Here is a 17,853-nt window from a genome sequence, read left to right as displayed (position 1 = left end):
AAGCTGTATCGCTGAAGACTGAATAAGTCCCAGCTCGCAAAATGTTCGAGCTCTTCTTTGGATGTGTGAATCCGTTACGAAAATTTATGTCGGTAATAGCAAAGATGGGAACCAACAAGTAAAGAGGAGAAGGATTTCCGTGGTCCAAAGCAGGCATGACGATCATAAGAAGAAAAAAATGATTAAGGGAATGTACAAGGCCCTGAAGACCGCTATTCAAATGGGCTTCCAATGGGCTTCCAAAGGGCTTCTATTGGGCCCAAAAGAAGTTACTTACAGGAGACACCATAGTAGCACACCTGCTAAAGTCAGACAGCAAAATTGGGACTCTTACTAAATCATATTTCAGGATTGCTATATTCTACAGACAACTTCAGAAGAACAGTAACTTGCAACAGGTAGCATCAACCAAAGCTAATAGTTTATGGTACTTCACTGTAAAAGGGGAGCAAGGTGCTCAAGAAAGGCAATAATCTATACACAAAACTTTGAAGCTTCTGCAGACAATCCAGCCAAAGTGTGACGAATGGTAATTGGACTTCATTCAATGATTGGTTCCCATGTCCGATAGCTTCCATTTGTCCGCTGCTCAAACAACCCCACGGTCAGCAACTGCTTGTCACAAGTTTTTTAAAAAAAGCAAGTTATTTTCCATCCGTTTCTTTTACTTCTCTTAAAATTTGTCAATACCATGAATTTAATTTACCATTCTTTTCAGAGAGCAGCACGTCAATCTTCATCACTGTACGATTGCCTCTCTTCTTGATCATCCTCATCTTCCGTTTCATCGCCACCTCCCTCACCCTCTTCTTCCCCCTCTCCCTCATCCTCAGCAGCCCTACCATAGCTGCTTCGTCCTCCTCTCTCATAAGCATTTCTTCTTGGCTCTTCTTTGTCATACCCGTCATCTTCCTCCTGACCTTCTCCATCACCATCATCATCCTCGAGCTCTTCCTCCCCTTCCTCATCCATTTCCTCCCCTTCATCCTCCTCCGCTTGTTCCTCGTCCACCTCTTCCCCTTCTTCCATACGCTCACCCAAATCTGAGCCATTCTGTTCTTCTGCGTCCCCATCATCGTTGTTCTCCTCAGCATCGTATTGATCACCATCCTCGTACCCTTCGTCAGCATAGCCAGCTTGTGAGTCGCCTCCGTTACTCACTTCCTCCATTTCGTCATCGTCTTCTCTGTCAGGATTGGCTGCTGCGCAATCCGACGCTGCCTTGGCTATCTTCGATTGACTTCTACCAGAAGGAACCATTAAATCGTTAGGATTCCTCTGTTTTTGTCCCAGCCTCCGTGCCCCAGTCTGACCGCGACGTGCACGAGAGCGTGGGCCTGCTTGACCTCGACTGGAACGACGGGCAGTGGATTTCCCACCACGACTGCCACCAGACCTGGCACTTCGCCCCTTAGCAGCACCACCCCATTGCTTGAGATCGCTAGGGGCTGCCTCTTCAGCTCCCTCTTGAAATTGAAGCTTTCGTTTTAAACCCGACTTTGTTGCACTGTTTGAAGACCTTACTCTGGACTTTGATCCTCCGCCAGCACTGACGGTGCTTCTACGACGACCCCCGGTTTGTCCGGTTTGTGCACCTTGACTTCCCTTCCCCCCGCGTACCCTACCACCCCCACTGGAACGAACACGGCTCCTACCCTTGCCACTCAAGCTCGGAGCTGTCTCCAACACATCAGTTGGTTGTTCATCTTCTTGATCACCGGGTAGACCCTCAGGTGAAAATCTGAATGTTGACATCTTTGTCTGTATCAAATGAACACCAAACATTGTGTCAGCTAACAAGACCAGGAAACTGTGGAGCAATCCAAAGGCATTGGCTAATTTCAATAACTGAAAGACTTAACAGAATGAATGAATATACATTTTTCTGATTTATCTCATCCTCAATCTCCTGTTTCTCACGCTCTTCCTTCGCTTCTTGACTGTATGCTATAGCATTATCCAGCAGGCGAATTCGAAGGGCCACAGCTGCAGTTGTTGGAGGCACCCAAAATGGTATGAGGCCCTGGTTTCCAAAGCCATTAGCTTCAGCAGCTGCACTCGCAATCTCTTCTGTTGTTTCGTACGTGGAGGACAACCAGTCACGTTCAATCATACTCTCCAGGATAGTGAGGGCCTGCTTTACCAAAGAATGTATCAGCATGCCAGACACAACCCAGCTCCAAGTTTCGACTTTAGAAATTCAGAAAGAAACCATGGGTGCAAAATAATAAAACTCAAAAATAGAAAACTGAGCTACAATAGATTTCTCGTTACGCAACCAGAAAACTATCATAGAAGAGTCACATTCATAAAATATACCAAGTCGTTATGCTGAACATATGAAAAAAATAAATAAAGGTCACAACACTCAAATATGTACCTGAAGAACCTGATTTGGTTCAGTTGCAGCTTTCACAGACGCAGCCCATAATTTGCGTTGATGATCAGTCCAATCCTTATTAAGCGCCTTGGTAGGAATAGCACTCTGCAAGCACAGATCGCGTGACAATATTGATGATAACGATGGAAGAGGATACAAAAGCTTAAGCTGACAACAGCGTCAAGAAGATGGTTACGATTGACATCTTCTGCAATCATGGAATGAATCTCATAACCAAAGTACGAAATATACAAACGAACCTCAATCTTTATAATTTCTGTCTTCAGAAGCTGAAGACGAGACGGCATAGAAGCAACAGGTCCCTGCAGTTTCCAATTCGGATCACACTTGCGTCTTTTTTCCTCACAATCCCGAGTGTGTTCTGAGAACACTCTTGGTGAAGATGATTTGTCAAAAGTCGCATGGCAACACTGGCAATGCTTGTCTTTGCTTGTATACAACTCATGGCACACATCACAAACAACCAACACACGCGCCTCTCTTCGCAGACCAGCCTTTGTTGCTTTTAGTGCGGAACCACCTGTCGAACACTCTGACCAGATCCATTTCTCTGCCTCCTTGTAGCGCTCAAGTGCCTGCTTTTGTTCCCTGGAAGTTTTTCCCAGCTCCACAGAAATGGCACTCAGAACTGCTGGAGAATCACTCTCAGAACCTGAAATACTGCTCACTGGACTTTCTTCAATTCCTAAAATTCCGGCACAAATCAGAAATGTGATTAGCAAGAGGATAATATGCATCCAGAACTGAAAGGATACACAAAGATGCAGTAACTGCAAACAAAAATAACAATAGTTGTACCTTTCAAACCAGGATGCTTATTGGGGATGGTGGTAGACCCCTTGATAGGTGAAGAATTTGCCGTGTCAGAAGCCTTCAACCTCATACCTTGCCGTAAAGTACCTTCTAATCTGTTGAGAATGGCAGTAAGTGCGGCTTCTCTGGCACCCCTTGGATCTAGTGATGCTAATAGTACATCAAACGCCTGCTCATGTTACACAAACCGCACTGATGAGGAGTATGTGGCGATTGAACAATTGACAAGTAACACCAATCAACAAAGAATTTTGCCAAGATCAGCAGTGCCTTCCTTGTAGACAACGAATTCAAACTTTACCTCTTCTGTATCAATAACGCCCCAGCAGCCATCAGAATTGGATTCAAAGAAGAGTCGCCCACATCCTGGATCCTGACCGCCATTGCCAGTGACAAACTGCCAATAACGATTATGTCTTCTGTCGGATCCTAATGGTTGCGATCGGAACACGTAGAGCTCTTCAGCCCGAAGACCAATATCTGCCTTCGCCTGTGCGCGGGACTTCTCTGCCAAATGATTACCTGAAACTGCACCTGCGGAGGGACCAGCTTCATGTGCAACTACGCCATTAGAAAGTTCATTGAAGGATTTCCCATTTCCGGCAAAGGCTTCTATATATCCAGTACCGTCGGTGTTCGGCATGTTCATATCCAGCTGTCCATGATCATACAGTGCTAAGGTTCCCGATGTCATATGCTCTGGATCAGGACTTTCACCATCAGTTTTGATGGTACCAGGGAGGAGTGAAAAATGAGATCTAGATAACAATTCCTCTTTGTGACGCCTTTTCTCTAATTGCATTTCTGCCCACATCTGTCTCTTCAGAGCAGTGGCTGCCTCAAGCCTCTCCTGTGTAGAAAAAAAGGATCACAATTAAGTTTCTCGTGCACAGGCAACTAGGGATAATACATATACGATCATGTACAGGCCATAAAGGGCATATAGCATGAAATGGCATTTTATGAAATGGCATTTTATGCTTCACATGAACTACGGAAGTTTTACGAAATAAAAAACTCGTTGAAGTTCAGGGTTTACCTCGAGAGCAATACGAATAGCATTGCCTTCATTGACAACAGTAACTAATGCCACCAACGCATTCAATCGTTCTTCAACGCTGAGATCTGCGTACTCTCCTTCCACAAGACCCTGCACCCACGGCTCTCCGACCTGCGAAAGAGTCGAAGTCAGAAAAATCCCTTCAATTGGTGGGGCTACGATTAGCTTTTCTCCAGCAAGTTCATAAAATTCAACGATTGAAGTAGCAATGATCTTGTGTTAAGGCACGGACTCTCCAAGTAAACCAAGTACAAAGTTACCTCGAGTGAAGTTACCATAAACGAAACCTAAAATAGAGCATACATCAGTTTACGTCTCACCTGACTCTCATCAATTTCGGTTTCTTCTTCAAGTTGGATCCCAGTCTTTTGGTCCTCCTGCAGACTGTCATCCTTCCCCAAGTTGTGTTCCTCTTCTTCCTCTTCCTCATCCTCTTCGTCATCTATTTCTCGCTTAGAAGATACACTTACTGCTTTAGCTTTTGACAATCCATTATTAGCTCCCTCGCTGAGCTCAGAGCTCGGATGTATTTTCTGTTGCGACGTTGTCACAGTTTTAGTCTCTTTCGAATCAGATTCATCTTTCGCATCTTCAGTCTTCACATCACCTTTCTTTTCACTAGAACCTGGAACACCATCCTCCAAATCCTCCTCTTCCAGGTCCTAGCGATAGCCAAAAAAACCACTCGCTCAGATTCAAACATAAGGTAACATACATATATAGCTTAGTATCAACTTACAATTTGATAAAACATTGGCCTAAAACAACCTTAAAACCTAAGGCACGTAATTTGGAACCAATAAAACTTGTATCCTCCATTAGACAAAGGCGCTTATACCTCTACATCGTCGACATCCTGCCCTTCAGATTCATACTCCTCTCTATCCGCTTCATCAACGTCTTTGTCAGCTTCTCCATCAACAAGACCACTTCGGAAAAGTCTAATTCTCTCCCTTGCAGCACTTAAGATCTCTTCAGCATCCTCAGAATCTTTGCGAAATTGAGGTCGTACACAGTACGTCGAAGGTGCAGTTCGCTCAAACAGGACAGTGTCGCGTGAGAGAGCAGCAGCTATGGATGCCTCTGGAGTTCTACTGCTACTCAGGTCGCGCAATCCAGATGTCTGTGACAACCACAAAACGATGCACCGTTCAGTCATGGCTTCAATGAAAGATGACCAATCAGGTGTCTGCAATTGTGTACATTGAGCACAAGGTAACAACTGCAATACCTATAGATAAGTGAAACTAATAGGATACGTGTTAGGGTTCGTATTTGTACCTGAATACGATCCGCCACCTGAGCAATGTTTAGGCCCTTCTCGCCTTCAAGAGATAGAACATGAAAAGCAGCATACTTCACTGTCCCAGGGGTCAACCTGTATTGGGAGCGGCGTAAATGACCCATCCCTCTGCCTTGCATAGACGCAACTGCATTAACAGCTGCCGCACCAGATCGAAGTTTGGCCACAATATCCTCTCCGTCCTCTCCCTGTACACACACATAAAAATGCATGTAAACAAAGAAGGCTTAAGTTGCAATGAGACTCTAACGTCCAAAAACAAATCATCAAGCTCCCCTATAAATGCGGTTAAGATCTACAATTGACACACCTCAGCTGGAACTTCTTTCGACCGATCAGGTAAAACCTTCCGTTTCTTCCACTTAGGTCCAAAACCGGCAGCCAAAGCAAACTGCCGCAGAATTTCTGGCCAAGTTAGAGGATTCACGTGCTTTCCCCATTCCCTGATGTCGAAGCCCCATGCAAACGCCTGCATAGAAACCACAGGTCAAGAATAAATATTTCAAGTTAATTAAGACAGTGCAGGAGGCATCTTTGACTTCACAGCAACAATAGCGGAATTCACAAAAACATGGAATTTTATTGCAGGAAAAGCTTGTTCTCAACCATCGCTTGATTCAAACGCAAAAATGTGAATATCAACTCACAGCCTCGACAAGTTGGGGGTGGCCACCCGCGGCCATAGCAATTGCATCCCGTTGACCAACCATACCACCAGAAACTGCCTGCGCTGCTTCCTCAATATCTCTAACCAATGTTTTTAAAAGCGCAACATGTATCTCTCCAAGTAATCTAGAATCCTGAAAATAAGACACAGCATGAAAACATGTCAAGCTAACTAATTTCAAGTAGAAAGAAACACAGAGGTATCTCATGTAACTACGGGGAAGTGCAGTATAATTTCATCAAGGAGCAGAGAGATAGAATTCTTACTTCGCAAAGTTACGAATAGGCCTAAACAAAAACCGCATAAATAGCAGAGCTTAAGGTTCCCATTGATCTATAACACAAGTTTAAGAAGCAACACGACTGTAGTGAAACAGATCACGTACATAATCATGATATGCTTGAACAAGCTCATCCAGTGTGAATGGCCACAATCCAACAACATCCGCAAAGGTTGTCAAAAACCTCCACACCTGCACGCCGTAAACATCAGCCAAATTCAGATTCTCCGGCGTAGTATTCGAGCGTTTCAAACATATCTATTATGAAAATAAATGAGACTGACATTACCATCACATGCCAGTGGGTTGCGACACTACCAGTAGTAGGTTTCCGATATTCTGATCAGAGTTGGACCAGGGCTGGATTGCCACTACAGGCTTCATCCGGACATTAGGAGGTGGGAAGGGCTTGAGCACAACTGCATACATTCACAGCCAACCTCATCAATACTTTTTTTATGCACCTGTGATCATGGTCATCCTTGATGCTGCAATTTAATAGCTACCTTCTCTCTACCAGGAAGATGGTCACGGCAAGAATAAGAAGAATGAATAATTGTACCCTGAGAGGTGTCCATCCCATTCTTCCCAAAGGGCGCAAAGAATGCTAGATTCAGAGAAGACGCAGCTGCAGACGCTTCCATTCGCTCCAATTCCTCATCATCCATGAGGTCCGTCATGTCTTTCGCTAGCCTCTTGGCAAGAGCTCTTTCGTTGGCAGCCTTTAACTTAGCAGCTTGTTTCTCTTTGCGTGCTTCTTCCCGACGTCGCTGCTTTTCCATCTAAGCATCAGAAATAAACGTTCCCGCCATATTTAATTACAATCGCATTCTCTTCCTTGCGAGAAAAAGTATCATAACAAACTTCAATGGATCAAAATTCCAAGATACATGGCATCACAGAGAAAATCTTTTCAATACCTACCAGTACATCCAAATGCATGCATTAGATATTCTTAGTTCAAACATACCCTTTTGCTTTCCTTCTCCAGGCGCTCAGCTTCCCTCTTTTGTTCTCGCTGAATACGCTCCTGTTCTTTTAGCCTGTCGCGACGAAGTCTCTCTTCTTCTCTCAACCTCTCTTTTTCTAGTCTGTCTTGCTCTTTCCGTACTTGTTCTTCTCGCTGTTCATGAGTAAAATCCACATTAGAAAACAAAGACTTCATTGTAGGATACCCAATCACATAGAACCTACCAAGGCCAAGCCGCGTAACCTTTAAAAAGATTACATACCACGGTCAATGGTTTCCGATACCAACTGTATAATATCAATACTTTTGAAGCTAATACAGCCAGGTCCTAGGATTGATGAAAGAGATGACGGGGGGGGGGGGGGGGACAATTTAAATCACTAATACAGTAGTAGGATAAGTCAAAGCATGGTGGAGCCAAAATTACCTTCCTCCTGAGAACCTCTTGTTTTTCAAACTCCTTTCGTAATTTTTTCTCATGAAGCTCGTACTCTTTTTGTAACCTGACCTCCTCCAACTGAACATGATACAAGTTGCTTCATCAGAAATTCCCGTATCCAGTATCATCAACACAGCTGGCTATTTTCAATCGAACCCATTCAGTCCTAATCTCCAGCGGCGAGAAACTTTTTCCAAGAAGAAAGACTTATGTTAAATGAGTTTAAAATACAAACCCTCGACTGTTGCAGCAGTTCCAAAGTAGTTCTCTCAGGGGCTGGAAATAAATTCAGCGGTGTTGGTCTTTCGAAATACTGATTTTCTTCCAAGCGTTCTGGCTGTTCGGGTAAGAACTGGTATTCTCTGACAGGACGGGATTCATAATGGAGAGGATGGGGATCAGTAGATGGGGGTCCCATAGACTTCCGCTTAGTTCCTCCTAGATTGGGCATGGTGGCCAGGCCCAGGGTTGCAGACTGTATGCAGTACTTGTGTCAGTCATAAGTCACGACTAGACAGAAAGGTTTTAAAAAAAATTAAAAACTCGGCTCATCTACTCTGACAAACCCCTAGAACGTACGGACAAGATGAGTCGGGAAGCAGTACCGGTTCAAACATCGTGTTGTTTTGCGCCTCTGGAGTCTCGTACAATCTCTCAGTTGGAAAGTGCTGCTCTTGCTCCATGGCAGGTCTGGGCTCCGCAGGCATTTCCTCGACTGAGAAAGTAAAAAGTTACAAATGGCTTTAGGAGAAAAGAAAAGAGAAAAGAGAAGGGAAAAAAAAAAAAAAAATGCATCATTGATAGCAACAAGGTACACTTAAGGATAGAGTTGCATGGTCGATACCATGTGTAGTAAAGGCACCGGGAGGGAGAGGATCAAATTCCAGTCCCAGAGGAGGACCAACTTCTCTAAGGGGCTCCCCCAACTGCGCCTCAACTGCAGCTATAGCAGCCGCCTCTGCCTTGGCCACCCTAGCAGAGAGGGCCTGATTCCTTCTTTTGCCAGGAAATGAACCATCCCTTGGACCAGATTTCCTGGAGCGTGGCTTCAGCTCCTGCTGAAGCTCAACAATTTTTGGTAAATTAGTAATAAGAGATTGAAGGCCTTTGAGTGCCTCAAAAGCAATCCAAGAATGAGAAGAGATCAGTATAGACAGTGTCCTAAAAACAGACAACCGAAGTGTAAGCAACATTTTTACCCTAGCAATGTCAGGAACAGAAGTGCAACACCTTCTCACCTCTGGGGTGAACCTTTCTGAGTTTTCGTATTGATATTCCTCCGCAAATTGGTCACGAGGGAGCACCGCAGCACCACCAGGTTCTGAGGCAAGAACAGCTCCGGGATACTGCGTCATATTCTGCTTTTCAGTTCTTGGCTTTTTCCGAGCCACGTTAGCATTGGCGTTAACATTCGCATTGACGTTTGTACTATCTTCGTCTTTCCCTTTCCTGTCTTTCAAACGTCGGTGACAGAACCACATCTGTAGCTGCTTGTCAGATAAATTAAGCTGAGTGGAGAGCTCCGCCCGAACTGCCTCTGCAGGGTACCGGTCCTCTGTCACACGGCGTCGAGTTAGACAGGAACCCTTTCAACTACTGAATATAGGACGACGCAAGAAGAAACGGATAACATCAAAGTATATAACCTACATATATAACAGACTCTACCACGTCCTAGAGAAAAACTGCATAATTCTAGAGATATAATACAAAGTATCAGAGAACTGCTATATTTAAACCTGCGAACACCCTCTCCAAAGCTTCTAGCTGTACTGGTGTCTTCATTCTTCTTTTCAAGTTATGATCATCAGGAGATAGACGTCTCCTGTCAACAAGTTCCATACTTCACTCCTCGTAAACTGGCACCTGTAAGAAACAGATCACAGGTAAAAAGCAATTCAAGAACCGAGTCAAGGAAGAGAAAACGAAAGGTACAAATCACTGCTCCATTTCCAAGGAAAAAAGGACGATGTCCTCATATGATAGCAGAAATCACAAGGGAAAAGCAGTTTAGTTGTATGTAAACGAAGCTCAGTCCTTGAGCACCAACTCACGCAAGGATGAAGTAGGGTCAACACAAAACAATTCCAGCTATTGCAACGACATCGTAAAACCTAAAACCTGACATCCTTGAGAAAATGTGGCACTCCTGTATCTTCATGTCAGTCCCTCTTACTAACGGTTGTGGAAATAGAAAACCCTAAATATATATCAGAAATCATTGCCTGTGTCGTGAGACATTGATCTTAACGAAGATGCAGACTGAATGCGCTAACCGGAGAAATCATGCTGGAACTCGTGTACTGCGCAATGTGGGAGGTGATCACTTACTGAACAGCTCCGCGTCTATCTCAAATCTCCTTTTCCAGCAAACATGCCCTACAATCCATTCTCAGCTTCAGATGACGAGACTGGGTGTCATCGCCTAGATATCAGGTAGGGGAGCACGAGTGCGATGTGAGACTCCCATGTCAATACAGCAATCACTCCCGCCACTATGGCAAGCGATTATCAGCGCAAGGCATTAAAAACTTGAAATTGCCCGCCGTAAAACAATCCATGTGTGCTAAACAGCTTCAACTTCTAGCACAGTATAAAAAAAGCTTACCTCACACATGTAAAAAAAAATCTACTCGTACAACACTCAACGAAAACCACCGAAGCACGTGCAAATGCAATCAAATAAATTTTAAATGATGAATGCAGCAGCGTTACAGCCTGCGATTTGCTCAGACTTCGATCTTCTATGCCCTGATATTTGACACCGCTGCTTACTTGTCCGCTCGACCTATCATAAGCATCCCCTTACAATGCACAAGGTAGCGGAAGAAGGAACCAATTTATCATTACACCCAATTAGACCGTCCTAACCATCATCCTTCTCGCTACATCCTCTCACCTGGGTGACCTCCCCCTCGCAGACACAAACAACAACCCAAGCATATGCACAAACCCTCATACAGACGAGCAGACAAAAGTAAATAAGAAAAAGGGGCCCTACAATCTCTATACAGGCGAACCCAAATCCCACGCGTGAATCCTAAAATTAAATTCAACTTTCCATGTCCTCCAGCAAGAGCACTACACTACCCAACACCCCCCCCCCTCTTGCACCTTCCAACAGACTTCACTTGCACCTTAGGCCGACAATAATCGCCTTTAGGCTGCGCGCTCCCTCCCTCTCTCCAAGCCCATCCCCAAATTCGACCCCACACCCACAAACCCAAGAACAGACACACAAAAAAGTATAAAAAACAAACCCTCGAAAACATTTAAAGCTACCTTCAAGCAACCCTTGCGTTTTCACCCCATCGATCAACGACTGGAAGAGGGGAGTCTCACGTTGCGTGCAGGGGGTGGGGGGCGGTGGGGGAGATTTGCATACCTGACCTAGAGCACCGAAACGCCTCGTCCTATTCGACATCCCCGGTGCCGTAAATGATCCCGTTGGCATGGAAACAAGCGCTACTACACTAATATTGCCGCTGAGAGGGTCAGGTGGAGAACTCGCACTACAGCTGCCTTTTAGCATCCCACACGAGTCGCTGTCGTCGTCCATTTTGGAGAATGAACCAGGCCAGTGGGAATATAATCTTAGGAATACTACCCCAACCCAATTGAACTATCCCAACCCAACCCAACTACATGATGACGATGATGCCATCAATCACCCCAATGCCCCCCAACTACGGTACTACTGCATCCAACGCTGCCTCCCTCGCCAACCTTCCCAAATAAAAATAAAAAATAAAAATCCCCAACCTCAGGGGGCCGCTTGATTATTTTGGGGACTCAATTGCTTCTCTGGATTCAATTGCAATCTCTCCTGAGGAGGGTTCAATTGAACGGGCTGGTGGGTTGGCTGACCGAGCGACTATCGAATAGTGGTAGCAGCAAATGGCATGCTGACTGGATGGGAATGTGATTCAATTTCTCTGTCGCTTCGTTCCTTATTCCAGTTTTGCCTACTTGTTCAACGCAGGCGGCCTTACTCCTCCGCTCCTCACGGGACGGGACCGGACCAGACCAGCCTCGCAGGTAGCATCATCATCACCATCATCGCATCTCCCCCCTCTCCTCTCGCACAGCGAACCCAGGGAGCCAGCCAGCCAGCCAGCCAGCCAGCGAGCAGCAGAGCCAAGATGATTTACCGAATTTCCGCCCCCTGTTCCGTAACTCGAATTCACACTTCCGTCGTCATCGTGTCCCTCTCTTTCTTACCCTCTCCCTTCTCCCTCCAATCTTGGGCTCGCACTGCCACTTTGGAGGCGTCAACTGCATCGCACCTGCTGTCATCCCACACTCCCCTCGCAGAACCAATGCCGCTCTCTTTCAATCAATCCTTTCCCACATCCACTCAACAAATTCCCAAACACTACATACTCATATACAATTATTTAATTATACAAATGTATATACACTTTGTATACCATTATACAACACATTAAAATGTTTAAGCAAGCCGTCGTGACTGCTGCTTTGACTCCGTGTGTGGTATTCAAATTTCGCAGGATTCGTCTGCGTGCCATGAATATTTTACCGCACGAGCACCACTTTTCGTCGCCCAGCTACAATATTGATCCCGGGTCCAGCAGCAGTATAAACCCAGTCCACCCTCGCCCGACCCAGCCCGGCCCGGCCCTGTCTTGGCCTGTCTTGATTGCTTGCTTGTGGCCAGGCCAGGGCAGGGCACCCGAGATCATTCAAGAGCCCTTCCTTCCTTCCTTCCTTCCTTCCTTCCTTACTGTGCTGCTGCTGCTGCATTCCGAGAGTAGCCAGGAGCAGAAGCAGGCACAAGACCATTAGCCAGCTCAGCACAAGCTCACCCCCCCCCCTTCCCCAAACCCTGCCTTGCGAGACCCGGATCGACCCGACCCGACCTTGCTGGCATCGATACCCCTCTGGTGCCCGGAGGTCGAGGGTGTCATCCTCGCTCGCTGCCATGTCGGGTATATGCCTTACGCTTACTCTGGACCTTCTCAAGGTCAATAATTCTATTATTGGGGGTACTGAAGCCATGCACTGTGTGCAGATTTGTGGCCTGGGAACCAAATCTGTACCTCAATTTACTAACAGTTGTGCCTTCTTTTTCTTACGTAGAAAAGTGGGATTTTATTTTTTTTCGGCATAGAAAAGAAGTGTTTGGTGTTAGAAACATGAAGCCAGAAATGACATTAATGACTGCTTTGCTGGAGAAATATGTTTGGATCTGTCAAATCCAAATTCCACCGTCCTTTTGATTCTAGTGGGTTTATGGCTTTTGTGGGTCAATGACGAGTTTTGATTGTTTTGTTTTGTGTTTTTATTCACAGAGTCTTGTCCCATAAATGCTAGTAATGGTGAGTTTTACATTTGTGGGGTTCAAAATATCTTAAGGCAATTAAGCTCTCTTTTGGCATCATTGTTTGGTGGTAATTTAAATTTAATCTTTTTCACATATTAAAATGGTAAATATCACCAAAATTGTGGTTGTATGTGTAACACTGCTGTTAATGAAGATGTTGTTGTTGAGATGACATATATCATGTTACAAATAAGAAAAATCAAAACATGTGTACATCATTATATTTGTCATGTTTGAGTATTATTTTGCTGAAATAAATAGGTGATTCAAAATGTTTAATTCTTTTGTGTCAGAATTAGTTATTTATTTATTAATTTATTTAAACAAAGATCCAACTTTTTTGTACATGCTTCCCCCAAAATCATTGTTCAGAATTTGCAAATTAATGGATATTTTAAAATAAAAAAGCATTTCAATTTATTATTAGATTTATGAATTTCTAAAAAGAACTAACATCGTTGTGAAACTGATATACAGATATAATTATTTCTAATTGCCATCTGAACCCAAGTGACTTAGATTGAATTATAGCCAACCTCTCACCAAAACGAGCATCAAAGTGTTTTATTTATTTTTTATTTTATTTTCTTCATGTTGTGTACGAAGTAAGCAACAAAACAAACCTATCAGACTGTGGTGCCTGTAGTCAAATGACTAAAAAAACAAAAAATAAATAAAACCAGGATTTATAGAAGTGAATTGTAAATTCTATATTTTAATGTTGTTTCCATAATCAAATGCATGCTTTGAGAAAAAAAATAATAATACACAGAAGAAATAATGAATATATGATTGGAAAACAACAATAAATAAATGTAAAGATGTTAATGAATGTACTGAAATAAGAAGACAATCACTTTATTCACATTTACAAAACAAGTGTTATAGAACGTTTGAAAGCATTGTAACAATGCAATTTATTAATAAGTGTTAGATCACGTTGGTAGGCTGCTAAACAATTTATTGTGATTTGATATAATTATTTGGAAATCAATTAAATTCATCAACTGTCAACATCATTAAACTGATGTTCTATGTGTTATCAACAGAATGACAAATTCGAAAAGTACGTCAACATGACATATTTATGTAAGGCATACCTGTTGATTTTATTATTATTTAAAGTTGCATGGTGGTTTTTGTGATATAGATAAGAAATCTTCAAAACAAATAATTATGTATAAATGTTTGAATGCAATTAAAAAAAAAATTGGAATTGAAAAAATTTAAGAAGATATTAAGGATATTGTAGGAAATATTTATAAATGTTAAAGAAAGTTTCTAGGACTATCCTAAAAAAAATATTATATTAATGAATTTAATTACATTTTGTAAGTTAGTTTGAAAGTAACATAGAAAATTGAAGGGAAAGAAATACTAAACGCAAAACTACCAAATCATGCTAATTTCAAAACTCCCATCTCTATTAAAATATTATCAAAGTTATTGGTTCAATTTTGAAATACATTACAAACTTTACAAAAATGAATACTATGTTTATAAATGAATGTGTAAACTTGAATGTTCAAATGCATTGGATAACATAAGAAAGTTAAATATTTTTACATCTACATGATTTTAATTCTTTCTGGCAATGTGTGAATTCAAAAAAATTGTACTACGTGAGAGATCAATTATCTAACAACTGTTTACAAGCTCATAAATGATTCTTTTGTGTATATTGTCCTACTAATATAAACTTAAATACCTTCACTATTTGGATATTTTGTAACGAATTTTGAAATACAATATATATATATATATATATATATATATATATATATAGTTTAATACAAAATAAATTAATAAAACAATAGTAAAAAAAATAGATAAAAATCAAAACATGATATGTAAATATATTTATATACATAATTCGAAATATGGTCTATGTTACAAAAGTATAAATGAGCTAAGATAATAATTAATATTTCATTGAAAAATAAGTTCAAATTAATAAATAATATAATAAAACATATTATATTAATTATGTCATTTTTGCTTTTATTTTATGGTAAATGTAATGATACATGTGCTTTTGTAGAAAACAAAATAAGTTATACAATATCTCTTAATTTATGTCTAAGCTTAGATGGGTTGTTACTGAAATAAAACTTGTCTTTACAATTTTACTTTAAAAAAAATTAAAGTAGAGTGCAACAATTTATTATCATTGTCATTATTATAATTTTTAATACCAAATTATATTTAAGATCATTGACTTCTACACTTATATTAAATTTGATTGAAACACAAAAGTGGGCTATTATCAATGTAATATCTGAAATAATTAATGTTTATCTATAATGTTTTTATTTCAAATCTACTATTAGATATTTAAACAAGTTAATCTAATTGTTATCAATTAATTACTCTAAGAATCATAGTTTGTGAAAAATAATAAAATCTCATATGTGTCACTTAGATACTTAGCCAATCTAAAGGTTTTATGGTTTTATCAACCATTAAAATTTGCATTTTTAAAAATCACTAAATGTAAACTTGGATTAAAATTTAGTGTTTTTAGTTTATACTAAAAATAACAAAATATAGATATCAAGTACTATGGATTTAAAACTTCTAAATGATATGGATAAACTTGCTTTTAAATAAATGAAATTAATAAATAATTTTGTAGTATTAATGCCAAATACACATAGGTTATATTCTAAGTATTGTTTCTTACTTTCATTGAAGCACATGAATTATTATTATTATTATTTCAATAAACTTATAAAAATCTAAAAGTTTGTGTAATATGCAAATTATGTTTTATACCTATACAAACTAAAAATGTATAAAAAATTATTTCTTATTTAAACTTGTTATTTGTTATATATAAAAATAAAAATCTTATACAAAAATTCATAATACAAAAATAACTATTTTTCATTTAGTTGTGATTTTTATTAGCAATAAATTCCAATCTCAGAATTATGTGAGGTTAGAAACGGAAAACACAACTTTAAAGCAAATTTTTAAATCATATAATAACAGCTAGATTAGTAAAATTTAAAGGATATAATATGTAGTAAAGTAGTTTGTATCCATAAACAATTCATATTTTTAAAGAACACACGATTTGAAGTTGTTTGTAATAAATAATTTATTTTTATTTTTATAAGGAGTATTATTTTGCAATTATGAAGTTACATGATTTTCTTTGAAGATGATAAATCTGCAGCAAATTCTTCATGGCAATTAGTTTCTAAGATGTTACAATGCTACATTCACAAAGTTTAGAATTCTGTTGAATTATTATTCTTTTTTGATGTAGTAGAAGATAGTAATAGAACATCAATACTAAGGAAACTATGGTTTAATATTTATACAATTTTGTTTGATTGGTTTTATGCCACAATTTCCAAACTCTTAAATGTTAACAACAATAAATTATGTTCTAAGCAAGGTATCATTCATAGATTAATGATAACTGTATGACATATTTATACGTCTAATATTGTATATGTAATACTCACACAAATGTTTGCAAATTAAAAATGTATATTATACTTTATATTGTTCTTGTAATAAATCATCCCCTCCTTAATTTCAGAACATCAAAATTGATATAAAATATAGAACACGCACAATAATAAAACAATTATTAACATGATTAAACACAAATTCCTTTTTGTATGATTAGAGTATAAAGGAGACGAAAGAAATTATCAAACAATAAACATATAATTATACTCGAGGTATATATTAAATAAAAAAGTACTGATATAATATAAGAATATACAGAGAAAATTTTAAATAATAATTATATTGTCATTTTTTTTTCTTTTCTTCTCAGAGAGTGTGATAGTTAAGATTTCGTTTTATTTTTGTTTTTTACATTTATTTTTTAAACATTTTATTGAATTCTGTATCTTTGGTATGCTATCTTCGAACTCAATATTTTTTAAAAAATAGACTGCACGAAATTTCAGTGAATTTCCAAATCATGTGATGCATGATGAATCAAATATAAGAAATGGTCATAAAGAATAAACTCAATAAAAAATGGGTCATCAAATAAAAATAAGTTTTTTTTTTTTTAATAAGGAATATTACGTTAGAAATCACACCAAAAAAAAATGATATGAAAATAGAAGAATTAAGAAAAGACTGAGAAAAAGAAATTTATAAAGAGTAATAGTGAACAAAAATACCCTTCAATAGTTTTTTTTTAAGGTTTTAGGGTTCAACAGAAATTACACGCATTAAGTGTGCGTCGAATTCCACGTAAAACTGTCGTGGCGATTACAAATCGATCAAGCGAATTACAGATGGAACAAAGTCCGCGACCGCTGTGCTGCGAGGTTCTCGGACTTGGGAACGGGACTCTATTCACACGAGTAGGACTTGTCACACGTGCACGTGCCTCTAAGAAACATGTTTTTTATTTTATTTGTTTTTAAAACATAAACACGACAACCTGGGAATCGAACGAATGTCAAACATTCACTTTACCATCCACTATTGTTCATCTCATTGTTCATCGGTGCGTTGACACGGGAAACGCGGCGTAATCGCTTCGGTGTGTTTAGGGTTTGCTTCATGGAAGCTAACGGCGGAAGGATTCGTTGGAAGC

The 17,853-nt window shown here is 40.0% G+C and overlaps 1 protein-coding gene across 6 annotated transcripts; it reads right to left on the bottom strand.

The window, feature by feature from the left end:
• Positions 1 to 165: 165 nt before the first annotated feature.
• On the bottom strand, positions 166 to 11,462 carry LOC112293405 (homeobox-DDT domain protein RLT2). Of its 6 annotated transcripts, none has more exons than XM_090243473.1 (25): positions 11,319 to 11,461; positions 10,265 to 10,428; positions 9,673 to 9,799; positions 9,172 to 9,488; positions 8,778 to 8,988; positions 8,539 to 8,648; positions 8,169 to 8,408; positions 7,922 to 8,011; positions 7,495 to 7,647; positions 7,087 to 7,306; positions 6,843 to 6,943; positions 6,630 to 6,716; positions 6,225 to 6,377; positions 5,888 to 6,046; positions 5,556 to 5,765; positions 5,113 to 5,397; positions 4,595 to 4,936; positions 4,254 to 4,385; positions 3,516 to 4,064; positions 3,200 to 3,383; positions 2,641 to 3,086; positions 2,381 to 2,485; positions 1,880 to 2,134; positions 707 to 1,761; positions 166 to 585 (listed from the first exon to the last, which is right to left on the bottom strand). In XM_090243473.1, the coding sequence occupies exons 3-24, from the start codon at positions 9,773 to 9,775 to the stop codon at positions 730 to 732; spliced, it is 5,484 nt and encodes a 1,827-aa protein (XP_090099599.1). In that variant the 5' UTR covers positions 9,776 to 9,799; positions 10,265 to 10,428; positions 11,319 to 11,461; the 3' UTR covers positions 166 to 585; positions 707 to 729. The 6 variants fall into 6 exon arrangements, with proteins under 6 accessions (XP_090099599.1, XP_024398536.1, XP_024398537.1 ...); XM_024542768.3 differs by having other exon boundaries at positions 8,778 to 8,991; positions 10,265 to 10,358; positions 11,319 to 11,460; XM_024542769.3 differs by having other exon boundaries at positions 8,778 to 8,991; positions 10,265 to 10,312; positions 11,319 to 11,458.
• Positions 11,463 to 17,853: the final 6,391 nt, after the last annotated feature.

This window comes from Physcomitrium patens, chromosome 16 (assembly GCF_059467195.1).
Source record: "Physcomitrium patens ecotype Gransden chromosome 16, ASM5946719v1, whole genome shotgun sequence".
In the NCBI taxonomy this organism is placed as follows: Eukaryota; Viridiplantae; Streptophyta; class Bryopsida; order Funariales; family Funariaceae; genus Physcomitrium; species Physcomitrium patens.
This window is presented reverse-complemented; position numbering and strand designations above follow the sequence as displayed.